Genomic DNA, 16,690 nt, shown 5'->3' with positions numbered 1-16,690 from the left:
AGCTGCGGGTGCCCTGCACTGCCCTGTCCCCTGTTTGGAGACAGGGCAGGGCACTGGGGCGCTTATGGAACCTGCACCTTCCCAGCCTGGACCCTGGTACGGGCTCATTGGCGGCAGTGCCAGCCGAGCTGAGGGGATGGCACCCCACCTGTGTGCCACATTCCTGATACCTCAGTGCTGGGGGTCCCCTCACCCCGTGCAGCTCCGTACAGGGAGGTTTACAGCCGGGCTCTCTGCAGAGCAGGCAGGGAAGCAGATGGCACAGCAGGTTGGCCGTGTCCCAGCTCTTATTGACACTGTCTGCCATTAACGAGGGTGTTGCCAATGCTGGCAGGTCCCCGTGCCGGTGGTACCTGTCACCATGGTGGAGCTCAGCGCCAAAGTCTCCAGGACACTGAACAAGACCACGCCGGGCATCCAGATATGGCGGATTGAGGTGGGAACGGGGGCACACCACTGGGGCTGCCTTGGGGGGTCTCTGTGAGGGAAGATCCTCCCTTTGTGTCCCCAGGACCTGGGTTTGGAGGTCTCAGTGCATCACCCAGGGTTAAGCCCTGCAGCTCCTGGTGCTGGGGGCAGTGGGTGGTGGGGCTGGGCTGGGGGGGTTCCCCCACAGGGCTGATGTGTCCCTTCCTTCTGCAGAACATGGAGATGGTGCCAGTGCCCACCAAAAGCTACGGCAACTTCTACGAGGGGGATTGCTACGTGCTGCTGTCGGTAGGGCAGTCAGGGGTGGCACAGGGAACTGGCTTTGCCCTGAGGGGCCGGGTGCAAGGAGGGATGTGTGGGGCCTGGGGACACGGGGGCTCTTCTAGCGGGGACCGGTGTCCTGCAGACACGCAAGTCTGGGAGCAACTTCAGCTACGACATCCACTACTGGCTGGGCAAGGAGTCGAGCCAGGACGAGCAGGGGACGGCGGCCATCTACACCACGCAGATGGACGATCACCTGGGCTCCGTGGCCGTGCAGCACCGCGAGGCCCAGGGACACGAGAGCGACACCTTCCGCGCCTACTTCAAGCAGGGACTCGTGTATGTCAGCCACCCCTGGGCACCTGTTCCACGGGGGGGACACTGGGGAGGGGTCCCCGTTGGGTGGGGATGGGGACAGCTCTGTCTCAGTGAGGTGGGGGAGGAAGAAGGAGGATCTGGAGCTGGGCTCCATCTATCCATTACCACGTGTGTGTGTACCCCGAACACCTCCCTGTACAGAGGTGGAGGGACACCCCAGTGGTGTGAGGAGGGGCACCCAGGGCTGACACCATGTCTGTCCCCTCCCAGCTATAAGAAGGGTGGGGTGGCCTCAGGCATGAAGCATGTGGAGACCAACACCTACAACGTCCAGCGACTGCTGCATGTGAAGGGCAAGAAGAACGTGGTGGCAGGAGAGGTGAGTCATGGCATGTGTGGAGTCTGGATCAGGATCAGGCCAGAGCACCCCTAGATACAGCTGCCTCCGAGCAGGGCACACAGTGGGCGTGGGATGATGCTGCCTTGCCTTGCAACTGCTCCCCAGAAATCCTCTCAGTATTCCTGAGAGGAGCTGCAGAGCCATGGGGATCCAGGCATTCTGCTGCTTGCCACCCACCCTTCTCAATCCCATGCTGCTGCAGGTGGAGATGAGCTGGAAAAGCTTCAACAGAGGAGACGTCTTCCTGCTGGACCTGGGCCAGCTCATCGTCCAGTGGAATGGCCCTGAGAGCAACCGAAACGAGAGGCTGAGGGTACGGCCAGGGGGTCCCAAGGTCCCCTCCCGCAGGAGGGGGGGATCACCAGCCACCCCCTCCCTCATCTGGGCTTATCCCTTCTCCCCTGGCTGCAGGCCATGACCCTGGCCAAGGATATCCGGGACCGGGAACGTGGGGGCCGTGCCAAGGTGGGCGTAGTGGATGGTGAGGATGAGGATGCCTCACCGGGACTCATGAAGGTCCTTAAGCATGTGCTGGGTGAGAAGAGGGACATCCAGCCCGCCATCCCTGATAACAAAGTGGACGAGAAGCTCAAATCCTCCCTCAAGCTCTACCAGTGAGTTTTTGGGGGTGGGTTACACACAGGGCATTTTCCCTGGTGTCAGAGGGAGCCAGCAGCCATCTCTGCTATGTCCCACAACTCCCAGCCCCATGGACACACACCAAGAAGGGTCAAAGCTACAGCAGAGGTGGGGATAAGTTCTTTGGGTGCCATTGGAACTAGAGGAATCCCAGCTGCCAAGAGGATTGGTACCTGATAGAGATGCTCATGCAAGCATCACCTTTGGATGCTGTGGCAATGCACCTCAGTGGCCCATAGCATGTGGCACCCCTCTGTCCCTGCTTGTGGCCATGAGTGAGCTGCCTGGCAGGGCATGCTACAAACCAGTTTGCCACCATGGCACAGCCAGAGATCCCCTGGGCACCACCTGTGTCATGATCTGGCTGGGGAAGGGGATGGGGAGGGAACATCCCCACAAACCCTACCACCCTGTAATGGGGATGGGGTTTTCCAACCCACTTCCTAAGCCTTTTTCATCTCTTTTTCTCCTATCAGTGTCTCCAACGCCAGTGGAAACCTGGTCATACAGGAGGTGGCAGTTCGACCCCTGACTCAAGACATGCTCCTGCACGAGGTCTGTCACCCATAGGATGCTTGGGGGTGCCCGGTTTCCTCAGCAGCTTTAATCCTTCAAAAGCTGAATTTGGTAGACTTGCCTAAAGTCCTAATTTCTATTGTTGCCTCTTCTTCAAGGACTGCTACATCCTTGATCAAGGAGGTATCAAGATCTTCGTCTGGAAGGGCAAGGATGCCAGCAAGGAGGAGAAGCAGCAGGCGATGAGCAGGGCGCTGGTGGGTGCTGGGTTAGGGGCTCGTTATGGGATAGCCTGACTGCTCCCTGGGGTGCCAGGCACTCCATGGCCACGCTCTGTGTTTGGATCCCCCCAGGGCTTCATCAAAGCCAAGAACTATCCACACAGCACCAGCGTGGAAACAGAGAATGATGGGTCCGAGTCAACTGTCTTCAGGCAGCTCTTCCAAAAATGGACTGTCCCCAACCAGAGCAGTGGGTTAGGCAAGACCCACACCGTGGGCAAAGTGGGTGAGTGTCTTCTTCCAACGTGGAAGGACTTCTTGGATTGGGATGGGCTGGCTGTGGGGAGCTCCTGTGGCCTGAGGGGTTTGGCTCACCCCTCTGCCCTTCCCCATAGCCAAGGTGGAGCAGGTGAAGTTTGACGCTACCACGCTGCACGCCAAGCCCCAGATGGCTGCCCAGCAGAAGATGGTGGATGATGGATCTGGAGAAGTAGAGGTAGGGTGACTGTGGAAGAATGTGGGACCCTCTCAGGGGATACTGTGAGGTCCAGGGTCTGCAGGGCAGGAGGATGCACCAGCTCTGACAGTAGTATACCCCTGTCTCACCAGGTCTGGCGTGTGGAGAACAATGAGCTGGTGCCTGTAGAGAAGAAGTGGCTGGGCCATTTCTATGGTGGGGACTGCTACTTGGTGCTCTACACCTATTATGTGGGGCCCAAGGTGAACCGCATCATCTACATCTGGCAGGTGAGGCCTCCAGGTCACTGCCCCGTGGGTGGGGGACAGGGTGTACCTCCCCAGACTGGGGGTGCTCTGTCCCTTGGGAGCAGCATGAGCATTGCCTCTTCTCGAGAGGGCGAGGGGGCTGTGATGGGTGCTGAGCCCCCTCTGCCCTGCCCAGGGCCGCCAAGCCAGCGCAGATGAGGTGGCTGCCTCTGCCTACCAAGCTGTCGCCCTGGACCAGAAGTACAACAACGAGCCCGTGCAGATCCGCGTCACCATGGGCAAGGAGCCGGCCCATCTGATGGCCATCTTCAGGGGCAAGATGGTGGTGTACACGGTGAGCACGGGCATCTGGGGGCATGGGTCACCCACTGGGCTTGTGGCACCGGTGGTGACCTCCTGTCCCTGTCCCCCAGGGTGGCACGTCACGGGCGGGCAGCACAGAGCCCACACCCTCCACCCGCCTCTTCCAAGTGCATGGCACCAACGAGTACAACACCAAGGCCTTCGAGGTGCCTGTCCGCGCCTCCTCCCTCAACTCCAATGATGTCTTTGTGCTCAAAACCCCCAGCTGCTGCTACCTCTGGTATGGGAAGGTGGGTACTGCTGGGCACTGGCATGAGTGCTGCCACCTCCCAGACAACTGTCCCCAACTCCACTTCTTCCTCTTTGGCTTGGGCCAGTAATGGAGCAGCTGTGCTTGCTTGGCAGGGCTGCAGCGGCGATGAACGTGAGATGGCCAAGACTGTGGCTGACATAATCTCCAAGATGGAGAAGCCAGTGGTTGCAGAAGGACAGGAGCCACCTGAGTTCTGGCTGGCCCTGGGGGGCAAGTCCCAATATGCCAGTAACAAGAGGTACCTGTCCTGTCCCTACCCATGCCCAGGGGTAAGATGGGCCGCCAGTCCCCAAGCAGGGTAAGCCGAATTCCCATGACATTGACCCCTCTCAGGCTGCAGGAGGAGAACCCCTCCATGCCCCCTCGACTCTTTGAGTGCTCCAACAAGACAGGCACCTTCTTGGCCACAGAGATCATAGACTTCACCCAGGATGACCTGGAGGAGAGTGATGTTTACCTACTGGACACCTGGGACCAGGTGAGCTGGGGGAGCATGGAGCAGGGGACAGACCTTTGATCCCACAAGTTGATATTCCTGCAGTTGGAGGACCTGCATCAGCCACAGTTGGTGGGATGGGAGGCTGGAAACCTGCCTATACGTGGTCCCACAATGCTTTTTCCAGCCTTCTTATTCCAGGGAATGCTGAGGATGGACTCACAGAGTCCTTCTCCATGGACAGAGCTCATGTGCCTCCAACCGTGGTCCCAGAGGGCTCTGTCTCACCCCAGTGGTGGACCCAGTAACTTTCTTGCAGGTTTTCCTCTGGATTGGGAAAGATGCCAATGAGTCAGAGAAGGAGGCGGCAGCAGTGATGGCACAGGAGTACCTGCGGAGCCACCCCAGCGGGCGTGACCTTGACACCCCCATCATCGTGGTGAAGCAGGGCTATGAGCCCCCCACCTTCACCGGCTGGTTCCTGGCCTGGGACCCTCTCAACTGGGACGTGAGTCATGGCAGGGGGAGAGGTTTGAAAGACCAGGGAGTCCCTTTGCAGAAGGGAGCAGATGTGGGTCTGGCCCCAGGAGCATCTCCAGAGGGTGGGCAGGAGCTTGCCTGACCCCTGTGCATGCTGAGGGGCTGAGCACTTTTGTCTCCTTCCCAGGACAAGAAATCCTACGAGACACTGAGAGCTGAGCTGGGTGACGAGAGCAGCCTTGGGCAGCTCACCTCAGTAAGTGGCATAAGGAGAAAGGCAGCTGGGCTGGGTGGGACACAGAAAACCCTCCCATCCCCTGGGCCGGTGACAGGAGGGGCTGCAAGGACAGATCCTCAGTGAGAACACCTGGAGCCAGCCTGGTGCCTCCATCCCTGGGCCAGGCCCTGGTGTGACTCTGCACTCCCCATTCAGGTGATCACATCCAGGGAAGAGGTCTTCACTGCCACCACCACCCTTGTGCCCACCAAACTGGAGACCTTCCCCTTGGATGTGCTGGCGAACACCTCCGCTGATGACCTGCCCCGGGGTGTGGATCCCAGCAGGAAGGAGGTAAGATGAGGCCAGGGGGCTGCTGGAGGGGGAGACAGTGAAAGCCCCTCCCAGTTCCTCAGCTCAGCCTCCTCTCTTTCTCTGGCCCCAGGACCACCTCTCTGATGCAGACTTCCAGGCTGTTTTTGGCATGAGCCGCTCTGCCTTCAGCAGCCTGCCCTTGTGGAAACAACAGAAGCTCAAGAAGGACAATGGACTCTTCTAGGGCAGGAGCCTGGGCAAAGAAACAATCCCAGCTCTTTAGGAAATAAAATAAGTATGAAAAATAGGGCTGTGGTCTCTCCATCCCCAAGGCCCAGCCCCAGGTACGGGGGTTATTTGTTTCAGGGCTGGCACACAGACACAGGTTTTGACTGGGCACCGCCAGCACAGGGGAGGATCCTCAACTCCTTTTCCCCAAGGCCTTCCTTTGTCCTGGCTGTGCTCAGAGGTGATGCACAGGCTGGGCATGCTCGAGGTGCCAGGACTCTCCCATCCGGGCACCTGCAGCTCCGGGCTAAAGGTCCAGTGTGCAGCTGGAGCCACTCCCTGCCTTATCACTGGAACTGCAGTAAACACGTGTGGTACCAAAGGTAAATGAGGGGACACCGTGCCTGCGGGGACAGACACCAGGGATCACTTGTCCTTGGACCCAGGAGGGGAGGAGGGTGTCTCCCTTCTACTGGGGCTCTACAGGGATGCTGAGAGGCACTGAGGTGTCCCCTCTCTCAGGGGGGCCAGGCTGGACATGTGCTGAGGGGCACTGAACACACACACACAGGATGTTCCCAGGCAACTGAGCAAAAGGAGAGGTGGAGGTGCAGTGCCCAGGAAGAGCCAGCAGAAATAAGATTCCAAATCAATAGAGGGTTAATAAAGAGGTTTTAATTTCACAAAAATCTATCTACACATCATTTAAAAACGGGCAGGGGGAACCCAAGAGCAAAAACTGTAAAGAATAGAGAGGAACAGGTCTGCTAAAACACAGAGAAAAGCACTGCTCCACATCAACAGTGTAAAGAACCAGAAAGTCAGGGTGCAGGCAGAAGCCAGTGGGAGGCAAGGCTGGAGTGTGGCAGCAAACCACATGGACAGCAGCTGCCAGGGGTCCTGCACCCCTTTTTCTCTTTGGCGGGCAATTACAGGGATAATTAGCTCCATTAAAACAAAGCAGATGAGTTATTCCCAGCCCCACGGTGTTCCCCACCTGCCAGGGTGAACTGAAGCAGGAAGTGCTGAGCTGGCAATCAGCACTTCCCTTCCTCGATGCAGGACGGGTAGGAAGATGCACGGCTGATCTTATCTGTGCTGCACTGAGCAGGGGGAAGGCCAGGCCAAGGCCACAGGTGCTGCAGAGCTCCTCCCATCAGTCCCACTCTGCTGCTCCAGCTGGGAAAGCAAGTCCTTGCTCTGCAAAGGCTCTGGGTGCAGCCCTGCTGGCCCCCCAGGGACCCACACACGAGCTCCAGTTCAGTGACACCAAAACTCTGCCCCTCTCAGATTAGGGGTGTAAATCAAGAGCAAATTATCGCAGTCAGACAATGAAGCGACGAAAGGAACAGAGGGATGGGAGTTCCTTGAATTTCTGTGCTGAATCACACTTGTACTAAACTAGGTGAATTCAGAAGTGGGTGAATGTTTAACTGAGGAAGAGCTAGTACATGTTCAGGGCCCACAAGTAAGCTTCACCTACCTATACCCAAGGACAGGTATCCCATATGGAAGGGCCAGCCTTACTGAACTTGCTGCTGCAACAGCATGAGCAGTGGGAATGACACAACTGGTGGGCAGCACATCTCTTGAGAATTACACACCTGTCATCCGCTCTCCTGCTTTTGGGCAGGGAAAAAGCTGGCTTCTGCAAGGAAGGGGCTCTGGGGACACTCCTGCCCAGGTGAAGGTGCAACTGAGCTGCCATATGCCAAACAAAAAAGCTTAAATTATAGTATATGTCTGCAAATTCTTAATGACTAGAATAACAAGCAAGAACTTCTCATAACACAAGGAACACTGTTTTCAAGCACCAGCTTTTTCACCTTGATCCAAACAAAACTGGTTTTAAACAAAAGTTACTGCACTGAAAAATCAGGCTATGTTTGCTTTTATTATAAATTAACTGGAGTGCAGCGCCTTGTAAAAACAACCTTGCCACCCAAAAAAGCAGAGCTGACTTCTGATACTACAGGAATACCAGTTATTTACAGCACAAGCATAGGATGTGCTTGGGGAAAACAGGTTTGCCCTCTGGACGGAGCAGTCCATCACACTCACAGGGCAATCAGTTCAAAGGACAACTCCCGTGTCACCACCTCTTCCCGTCACCCAGATTTCAACCAAAATCAGTTCTGACAATAGAAAAGTATAATGCTTTGTAATAAATTAATACACACCCCCCTCGGGCTGCAGCTCACCAGATGAACCCTCTGGCATGCCTGCAGCCCAGCCTTTGCTGCTGGCTCAGAGACCAGGAAGATGCACTGTGCCCAGGGCCCCTGGGCTCGCCCCACCTGGGCACTGGGAGGGAGGTCAGTCTTCACTGCACCAGGGCCCCCCAAGTGCTCGGGGTGGGGAGAACACCCACGCTGTCACTTGCTGCTGCTGCACACAAGTGGGAAGAGTCCCCTGAGGGCACTGACACACCCTGCCGGGATAAACTCCAGCGTGGAAGTGCCCGTGAAAGGTGCCTGCTGTCTCCTAAATCGATGGTTTTGTCTGCTTTGCTGCAGCCAATTTATTCCTGAGAAACTCCTAATGATAGTTTAAAAAACTCACAAACTATCTCAACGGCAAAAAAAGTGATTTTCTTCCTTTTTTTTCCTTAAAGAAGTCTTTCATCTCTAAAACTCAGGCTGCAAAAATCAGAACTAGAGGCCAAAACAAGAGCAACTACTTTGCTTACAGCAATAACTTCTCTGAAATGAGTAAATGTCAGTGAAAGGAAACATCTGTCCCTCCTTAATTAGTGCAAAGGTGCTGAAAAAAAATGAACTTAATAGGCTTCTCCCCCCACTGCTGAAACAAGCTATAAAAGAAGCATCATGCTTCCAAACCCAGCAGATAGCATCACTTCTTCCTAACCATGTTCTGTTAATGCTAAGCAAGGGCCTTCTGAAAGCTTTCCACCTGGTTAATTTCACAGTTTGAGCACTCTTGCACTCCTCAAAGAGGAGAACTGAGACATGGCTGCAGAACAAAGCCTCTTACCCTGGGGTACACAAGACCATGGCAAGACCACGGTTCAGCTCAAGTGCCAGGTGCTGCACAGGAAGGGTAATGCCAGAACATTCTTTCCCTCCCAGAAGTGTAGCTCACCTCCTAGCACTGCTCTGTCTGCTCCAGGCACTCAGCTCTCCCAGAGCCACATCGGAGCAGCCCTAATCAACACAACTCCAGTGAAACACAGCACACCCAACGAGAGACCTTGCCCCTCCAAACGGCACTGATGCAACAACCTCATGGAGAAAATGCAATCAAATGATAGAACTTGTAAAACAAAAGAAATCACATATATAATCTCACATCTAAATGAGGATGACAGTGAATGGTGTAAAAAAAAATAAAACAGAGCTGCCACCAGGTATCAATACATTCCACAGCACCGACAGTTTGTTTCCTGGAACCGCAGGGAAATCGCAGCACGCTTACAAACCCATGAATGTCACAATGCATCAGCTTGAGTGATTCCAAAATGCCTGTGAGCCAGATGACTGGCAAGAGCCTGCTCAGTGATCTGGCTTTCCAGTGAATATTACTAACACAACACACGCCAGGTTACAGTCTATTGCTTAAATTGCTCTTGGAGAAAAGAAACAAAAGCGCCAAGTGATATGTAAATCTTTGCCACTCACGTCTCATAGGTGAATGGGCTTTTAAAGTCGAGTCTCTTTTTGCACTATTTTTTAAACCAGTTTATGAGCAGCTGTAGTCTTGTGGCTTGTTACAACTCTTTAAGGCTCCATGCTGACAAAATCATTTGAGAAACATTGAAAATTTCACCACAGGAGGGTCGTTCTGGATGTCAAGGTTTAAACACAAAGTTCAGGCCCAGGACTTGCACAGATGATTCAACAAACCGAGCGTCCCACATTTCTACCTTTTGTCTCATGTTTTGGCCCTGAGCTGTTTGTTACTCCTGCGTGGCTGGCACAAGTTCAGAATCTTCCTTGCTCCTCAGGAGGAACAAGGTGTTTTACTCTTCACAGAGGCTGACGAACTGATCTTCCTACTTCCATGCTAAGTGGTTGTGCATTTTTTTCTGTTTCTAGTAACTCATCAAAGATATCTCTGGAACAGAACAAAAGACCAACAGTGAAAATTTTGCACAACAAAAATTCACTACATAATATAGCCCTGAGGGAATCAGCAGCTGGATTTACTCCATAAACTCAAGCATTACAAATCCTGGCAAAGAGAGATGTCTAATCTGACATCTCCAAGCAGCAGCAACAACAGAAAAGGGGGATACAAACTTTCTTCAGTTTTGTGGGCCTGAAAACATTTCTAGCGACAAACCCCATTTTCACTGTCCTGAGATGACCATGGCTGCAACAACACAACTGTTAGGAGCAGGGGTAAGAGCATTTATAAATATCACAGCACTTGAAAAAAAAAAAACCCAACCTCCATTATGATTCCTGGTGTAGCACATGCACTGAGACACTGAATCCCTTTCTTAAAGTACAGTTTCATGTATTTGTTAAAACACTATGCATTATTGACATGCAATCCCACACCTCTGAACTCCAAGCACTTAAATTCTGTCATTCTGGAGGCATTTTTCATCCTAGCAGAGGACCACAGGAAGAAGAGAAGCCCCCTTCCTCACAAGCAGCAGGTGATTTCTAGGAGCAACATTCCCCAAGACACCTACTTGTGCATGTAGAAGAAGATGTATCCACTTCGGTCTCTGTCACACTGAACGGTGGTCTCCAGAGTTCTAGAGACTTCCAGGTCATTGTAGGTGAACCAGGACTGCTTCTTGATATCATAGACATCACTGATATAATGACCTTAACAACAGAATCACAGAATGCTTTGGGTTGGAATGGAAGGGACCTCAAAGGTCATCCTGCTCCAAACTGCCTGCCATGGGCAGGGACACCTTCCACTACACCAGGCTGCCCAGAGCTCTATCCAGCCTGGCTTTGAACACTTCTGGGAATGGGGCAGCCACAACTTCTCTGCACATCTTTCCATGCTGCACTTCAGCCAGTGAGCTGGTCAGCCAGGTACCCTGGTCCAGCCACCTATGTCAGATTTAAATGCTAAAAGATCCTTAAGATCCTGGTCCCTCAGTCAGCTGGCAACAAGCACAAGCAACTCCACAGAGCCCACCAGCTGTACGTTTCCTACATGCCATAGTCAGGCACCACGATATCCCCAACCTGCTCCCCCATCAGCAAGTCATGACAGAAGATTTTTGCTTTGCTGTCTGAATTCTTTCCTATAAATAATTATGCTATGGTAATTCTGTATTACAGATTTTTCAAGCTAGGTAAGAGATGAAGAATAAAATGTGGCATCTTTTACCTGAAGATGATGTGCTTCCAATATGGCTCACAATGCTGATGAGACGATAGGAGTGAGGAAGCTCTCCTGTCTGGAAAAAAAAAAAAAAGTACAATTAAAGCTTTCAGGCATTCTTTTTTCCCCCCACATAGCTTATGGACAAGATGAATTATACCTGAGATATCAACTTTGGCTAGGTATTCAAAGCTGCAAACCAGTGAAGGATTACAGAAACAGACACCCTGCTTCACACCAAACAAGGAGTCCTTCCAGAAGCGGGAAATGTGTATTTAATCTATCAGCAAGCCAATGAGCATGCCAAGGAGCCTCTCTGACCTCAGAACAGATGCTGACATGAGCTCTACACTGCAAAGTTTTCTAAACAACCATTTCCTGAGCAACTTCCACTGATGTCAGAATTAATCCAGCAAATAAACAGAAAAGCCAAAAAGGAACACCATGCTTACTTCTGAAATATCAAAGACATACCATTGATAATGGTACACAGATTCAACACTAATACAGGATATGTAGCCCAAATTCTTGTCCTGCACCTGTAATGTCAGAGGACAACACCCACTCTACATGCAGGAAACATGCTCTTTCTATTCAATGGCTTCTGACAATTAATTTTTTAATACTCTCTTGACCAGGAAATGTTACCTCTAGAATTCACTGACAATACTGTCAAAGAGAGTATCTTAGAGAAACTCAGAAGGTCTCTATAGCTGATTTTTAATCAGTTTTGTTTTGGTTTTTTTTTGGGTTTTGTTTGCTTTGGTTTGGGTTGGGGTTTTTTTTTTGTAATTAAAATAACACTGTAAGATTTAAGTACAGAAATTTTCTATGTTTTCACTTAGAATATAAATACCTTTCTAGCCTCTACACCTGCTCTGTAAAACTACCTTCAAGACTATAAAGAATAGCTATATTTCTCAGCTGGCTTTTGAAATCATAGATCACACCTCAGCATTTCTTTTCAGCTCTTCTGCTTCAGCTTCTGAATACTCCATGTCCAGAACATCCTCATTTCCAGAGTCTTCATCAGAGCCAACGCTGTCCAGGAGAGAGCTGTTAAACTCTGGATAGCAAGGAAACAATGGTAACTGCATGAGAAGCTGTGGACCACACAGGAATTTACAACAGGTTGAGGTATATCTACCCACATAAACAGGATAATAAAATTTCAAGCTTAATTTTTAGAGAAAACAAGGGGATACTGGAATTCCAAACAAAAGATCTTGCCCTTTTCCAACTTGTCAGAGCAACAGTTAAGTATCTTGGAATTAATTTTAGCACCATCTCCCTCATACTTTTCCAAAAGGGCACTATGGCAATGACAGCTGGGTGACAAAAAGAGCAGTTAACATCCAAGTGGCTCTGGAGCACCAGTGGGCTCCAGACAAGACAGACAGCAAAAGAAGGACAGCCAGTCTGGTCAGTGAGCTGTGAGTTCCTGCAACAAGAAGCTATGAATTACACTTTTAACTATAAGTTGCATGAACAAAGTGCATTTTTGAATTAAAACTGGCATCAAAATGCTACTGCTGGCAGCAGGCATCTTTTCATTGTTTTCAATGGTAAGAAGGCTGCTCACCACAGGAACTTCCAGTTTGCTTGGCTGAGCAAAATGCACGCAGCTTTCTGTAAAGAGCCGGAAGGCAGCACTGCTCCCTGTACATGCTGTTCCAAACTTCCTGGGGTTCTGCAGCTACCCAACTAATTTAAGATTTTGTACAGTTCTCATTAGGAGAAGTAGCTATGCTTTCACCAGTTAAATTAAAGCTGTGGAGTCCCGGGTGGATGAGAAGTTGAGATTAACAGGACACTGCTCAGGAATTTTCTCTCGTCTGTTTTCAAGGGACTATCACGCCAGCTGTGATGGAGTTGTTTTGCCAAAGAGATTCTCACACTGTTTGTCCTGTTAAATCATCAGTCACTGGATTAGTGCAATCTTCTTGGGAAGTTTACAGATGACTCCCTTACTTAACTGGGAATCCTTTGCTGCTGATTTCCACACTCACTTGGGCTGTAGGGTAGACTACAGCCTAGAAACACAGCCACTTTGGCTGTGGATAGGTTTAAATCTTTTATCTCAGAAGGTTCTCCCATGGATCCAGTATACTGATTAAAAGCCTGGGACCAAGGCCACTCACTTAGGCTGTAGGGTAGACTACAGCCTAGAAAACACAGCCACCTTGGTAGGTCTGTGCATGAAGCACCTGCCAGAGGAATTGCTCAAGCCCACTGCACCAACAGTGCCAGGATGATTACTGGTTCTGTGCTCATGGCATCACTGGGATCCCTCATGAGACAAATGTGACCAGCTCTGCATTCAAGATGTTGTACATCTCCTTGAACAGCTGCTTCCTGGTGCCTTACAAACTAGACAGTAGCAAGAAAAAGCTGTGTTTAAGCCAAGCAACTGCAAATCAAGGGGATGGAAGATCTCTAGCCTTGAATTCTTCCTGGATATCAATCAAGGAAAACTCAAGAAGGACTGGTCACTTAGTCTGTCAGAGTTCAGGGTGAGGGATGCCTAAGCAGCATTCAACTCCTCTTCAGGAGCTGACACAGGTTCATCCAGCAACAACTGAGGGCCTTTGAAAGGCCCTGAGCAACTACAACTATCTTAACACAATACTTTATTATCCCTCCCTCTCCCTCTTTGGAGCAGGAATTTTCTCTCAGTTATGCTTTGCTCTGCCAGATTGTATGAAATCACTTGCATGCCAGCCTCACACAAATGTTAAACAGTGCCTGAGGAGGCCTACAGCACTGTCTGGACTTGGAGGAGACAGATAGCACATTTTGGGTTTCCTTCTTCACCCCCAAGAGCTGTACCTTGCAGTGAGGTCTGTCCCCCTCCCATCCCATACCTGACAGAAAAGCACTGATTAATTTTTCCAGGCAAGGCTAGGGCATTTATTAATCAGCCCTAAAGCAGCAGTGGAAGTAACAAATAATCCTTATGTTCTGACTAGGGCCATTAGCATGGATTTGCTGGGAATGCAAAGTTCCAAGATCCACTGTGCTTTCTCTAAATTTATATTATTCATTAATGTATATTATATGTGTTGCTTATAATATATTACACATATCTCTCTATATATCTCTATATCTAACTAAAAAGTCAAGAGACTGAAGTAATTTTTCAGCTTAAGTTTTTCCTGGCACTTGCTTTCACAACCAAGAACAAGAAAAACTGACCTCGAGCGCCAAACACAACAAAGCACACACCAAAAGAACATGAATCCCAGCTGTCTTACTGACAGGCAGGAGCTGCACTCATACACACATATCAATTTTCTCTCAAAAGCAACATACTGGAAGAACTTAAATAAGTTTCACCTTGTAGACTTAATTCCGTGGCTCGTTTGAGGTCATCATCCTCTTTCTGTTCTCGTGCCTCCTGATGGGGAGAGAACAAAACTTAGCTCATTGAGACATTTCACTGTTTAAAATTCTTGTGGTGCTCTTTTTCCATTGAAACTGTGCTGCTCTGGTTTCTACAACAAACCTGACATTGTAAATTAAAGGTTCTGTGTGAAGGAATGTTTGCAACCACCGAGAGTCCAATGTTCCCGTGCAACAGAACCTGGGACAAACCTTCATTAAGGCTTGTCAAAGCTCCTGAAGTTTGGTATGCAGCAGAGCGAGTCTCCAGTAACACCAAATGCTTTCCCTGGATCATTAATTTGAAAAGCATCTGAATGAATTTGTAACCCTGTGCTCAGAAAAGCTGTCACTTACACACAAAGCTCTTCACACTTCAGCAAAATTTAGTCTGTTTCTGACCAAAGCCAGCTGAGGACACAGTCATTAAATCCTGACAGATTTTGCTATTTTTAAGCCATTTGAAAGTGCAGCCAGTGGTTGTATCTAACAGGTGCAATGAACAAAGGCAGGATGTAAAAAGACATCACTAAACAACCAGGTATTAACAATATTACCATGACCAAGCAGCAAAGAAACCTCAAGTCAACACACACGTCAAATATTTGGATAATATCATGCCCCTATTCCTCCCACTACTCTTGAAAGCCCAGAGCTACAGCAAGCCAGTCAATAATATTTAATGAGCTGGTTTCTTAATTTAGGGTTTGAATGCTTTCAGCACACCTGAATGCAGCACCCCAACTATGTATTTTAAATCAAGATAACCACAGTAACTGCATTTCCATGCCCAAATCATTAGAATAGCAGATTTTTGCTTCAGAACTGTAACAGAAACACACTCAAAGGGCAGTTTTACATTAATAGCATGAGGCCTTTTATCTCACTGTTTCTAAAGGATTTGGGAATCTTTGTTAAACTACTCGGCATTGATGAATCAAAGCTACATCTGGCATGGAACATACCAGCACCTCATAATGAGTAATGGGAGAGAAAAAAACCCAAGAGCCATGGAAACATCAGATCTCATAAGGAAAACCATGACAGCTTTGGTATTAATAGAGAGCAGACAAGGGCACCTATTTAAAGGAAGACCTAGCTAAGTGTTTGCTTTATTCTCTGCTGCTTGGTTAAACTTGTAGAAATCAGTTACAGGTCTTGCAATTCAAGTGGAATACAGATAGTTAGCAGACAACTCAAGAAACCCATTCTTTCCAAGCCTAATTTAATGGACTTGTTTTCAACTAAATTATTTGGGATCCTTTTTCCACTTTACTAACTGAGAAGGATCACATAAATGCTCAGTTCCTACATTCATCACTAAGCATCCCCTACTCTCTAGCACCAGACACACACCTAGGATAGACACATCTTTAGCCTGACCTGACACGGCCAATCTTAGCCTTGGCTTTGAAACCTGCCTCTTTCACTAAGTCTTGACATGACACACTGCAAGAAACTGTCAGAGAAGCTAAAGGTGGGCTGGGATCTTGATGTCAGAGAGGAAGAGTTTAGTTGAGGTTATCATAGTTTTTAATATAATGTGACAAACCAGTGCACAAAAGTGCATGGGGAGCTCTGAGAAATCTGTAGATCTGTGATGTGATGCACAGGTTTCAAAGCACATTCAAAATGTGCCCAGATGTACCCAGTGTCATCATTCTACTGACACTGGAACTAGAAGAAACCCAAACATTTTTCCATCTGGTTATGTCAAAAAAAGCAGAATAATTCTTTTGCAGTTACTGCCTGAATGCAAGCTTTTCCTTTAGCTTTCAGGTAACCAGTGTTGGGGAAGACAACTTAAGAAAGCAAACTATTTCTTACTTGCTCTTGAAGACTTTGAGCCAGTGCCTGCTGGAGTTCTTGTTCTTCCCTCTCTCTCTCCATATCGTACTGCTGCAGCCAGTCAACCTCCCCTTGGGAGCCTTCTGGAGTTTTGTTTTCCTTATTCTCATCAAAATCTTTAGTTATCTCAGTGAAATTGGCAGGACCTGAGGGATCACAAAGTACAGTTTATACTTTTCTGGGTCTTCTGTTTGTTACCATCTAAGTCCTCTTTAAATCACCACAATCCTTGCAGCATAGTGACATCTATTGACAGGGAGCTCACCCGCCATAAAACACCCACACAGAGTCAAATGGAAAAGCTCCAAAGTGCAATATCATACTCATTTTAACTGGTGCACAA

General features: G+C 49.6%; 2 protein-coding genes across 2 annotated transcripts in view; one reads left to right on the top strand and one right to left on the bottom strand.

Moving 5' to 3' along the window:
* Positions 1-358: 358 nt before the first annotated feature.
* Positions 359-5,821, top strand: VIL1 (villin 1). The gene is made up of 19 exons (XM_059475831.1): positions 359-436; positions 643-717; positions 836-1,032; positions 1,282-1,390; positions 1,614-1,724; positions 1,823-2,025; positions 2,527-2,605; positions 2,725-2,823; positions 2,920-3,073; positions 3,183-3,283; positions 3,397-3,534; positions 3,689-3,847; positions 3,927-4,106; positions 4,222-4,367; positions 4,463-4,607; positions 4,885-5,073; positions 5,233-5,301; positions 5,479-5,616; positions 5,708-5,821. The coding sequence occupies exons 1-19, from the start codon at positions 362-364 to the stop codon at positions 5,819-5,821; spliced, it is 2,481 nt and encodes an 826-aa protein (XP_059331814.1). The 5' UTR covers positions 359-361.
* Positions 5,822-6,460: 639 nt separating this feature from the next.
* USP37 (ubiquitin specific peptidase 37) overlaps positions 6,461-16,690 on the bottom strand; it is a 34,729-nt gene continuing 24,499 nt past the window's right edge. The window contains exons 19-24 of the mRNA XM_059476330.1: positions 16,327-16,493; positions 14,455-14,515; positions 12,069-12,184; positions 11,125-11,194; positions 10,466-10,604; positions 6,461-9,879 (exon numbers count right to left, since the gene is read on the bottom strand). Of these exons, the coding sequence (XP_059332313.1) occupies positions 9,792-9,879; positions 10,466-10,604; positions 11,125-11,194; positions 12,069-12,184; positions 14,455-14,515; positions 16,327-16,493 (641 nt within the window). The 3' untranslated portion in view covers positions 6,461-9,791. The remainder of the gene's footprint in view (positions 9,880-10,465; positions 10,605-11,124; positions 11,195-12,068; positions 12,185-14,454; positions 14,516-16,326; positions 16,494-16,690) is intronic.

Source organism: Ammospiza nelsoni, chromosome 7 (genome assembly GCF_027579445.1).
Source record: "Ammospiza nelsoni isolate bAmmNel1 chromosome 7, bAmmNel1.pri, whole genome shotgun sequence".
NCBI classification, from domain to species: Eukaryota; Metazoa; Chordata; class Aves; order Passeriformes; family Passerellidae; genus Ammospiza; species Ammospiza nelsoni.
The sequence above is the reverse complement of the archived record's forward strand: the minus strand, read 5'-3'. Positions and strand labels throughout refer to the sequence as shown.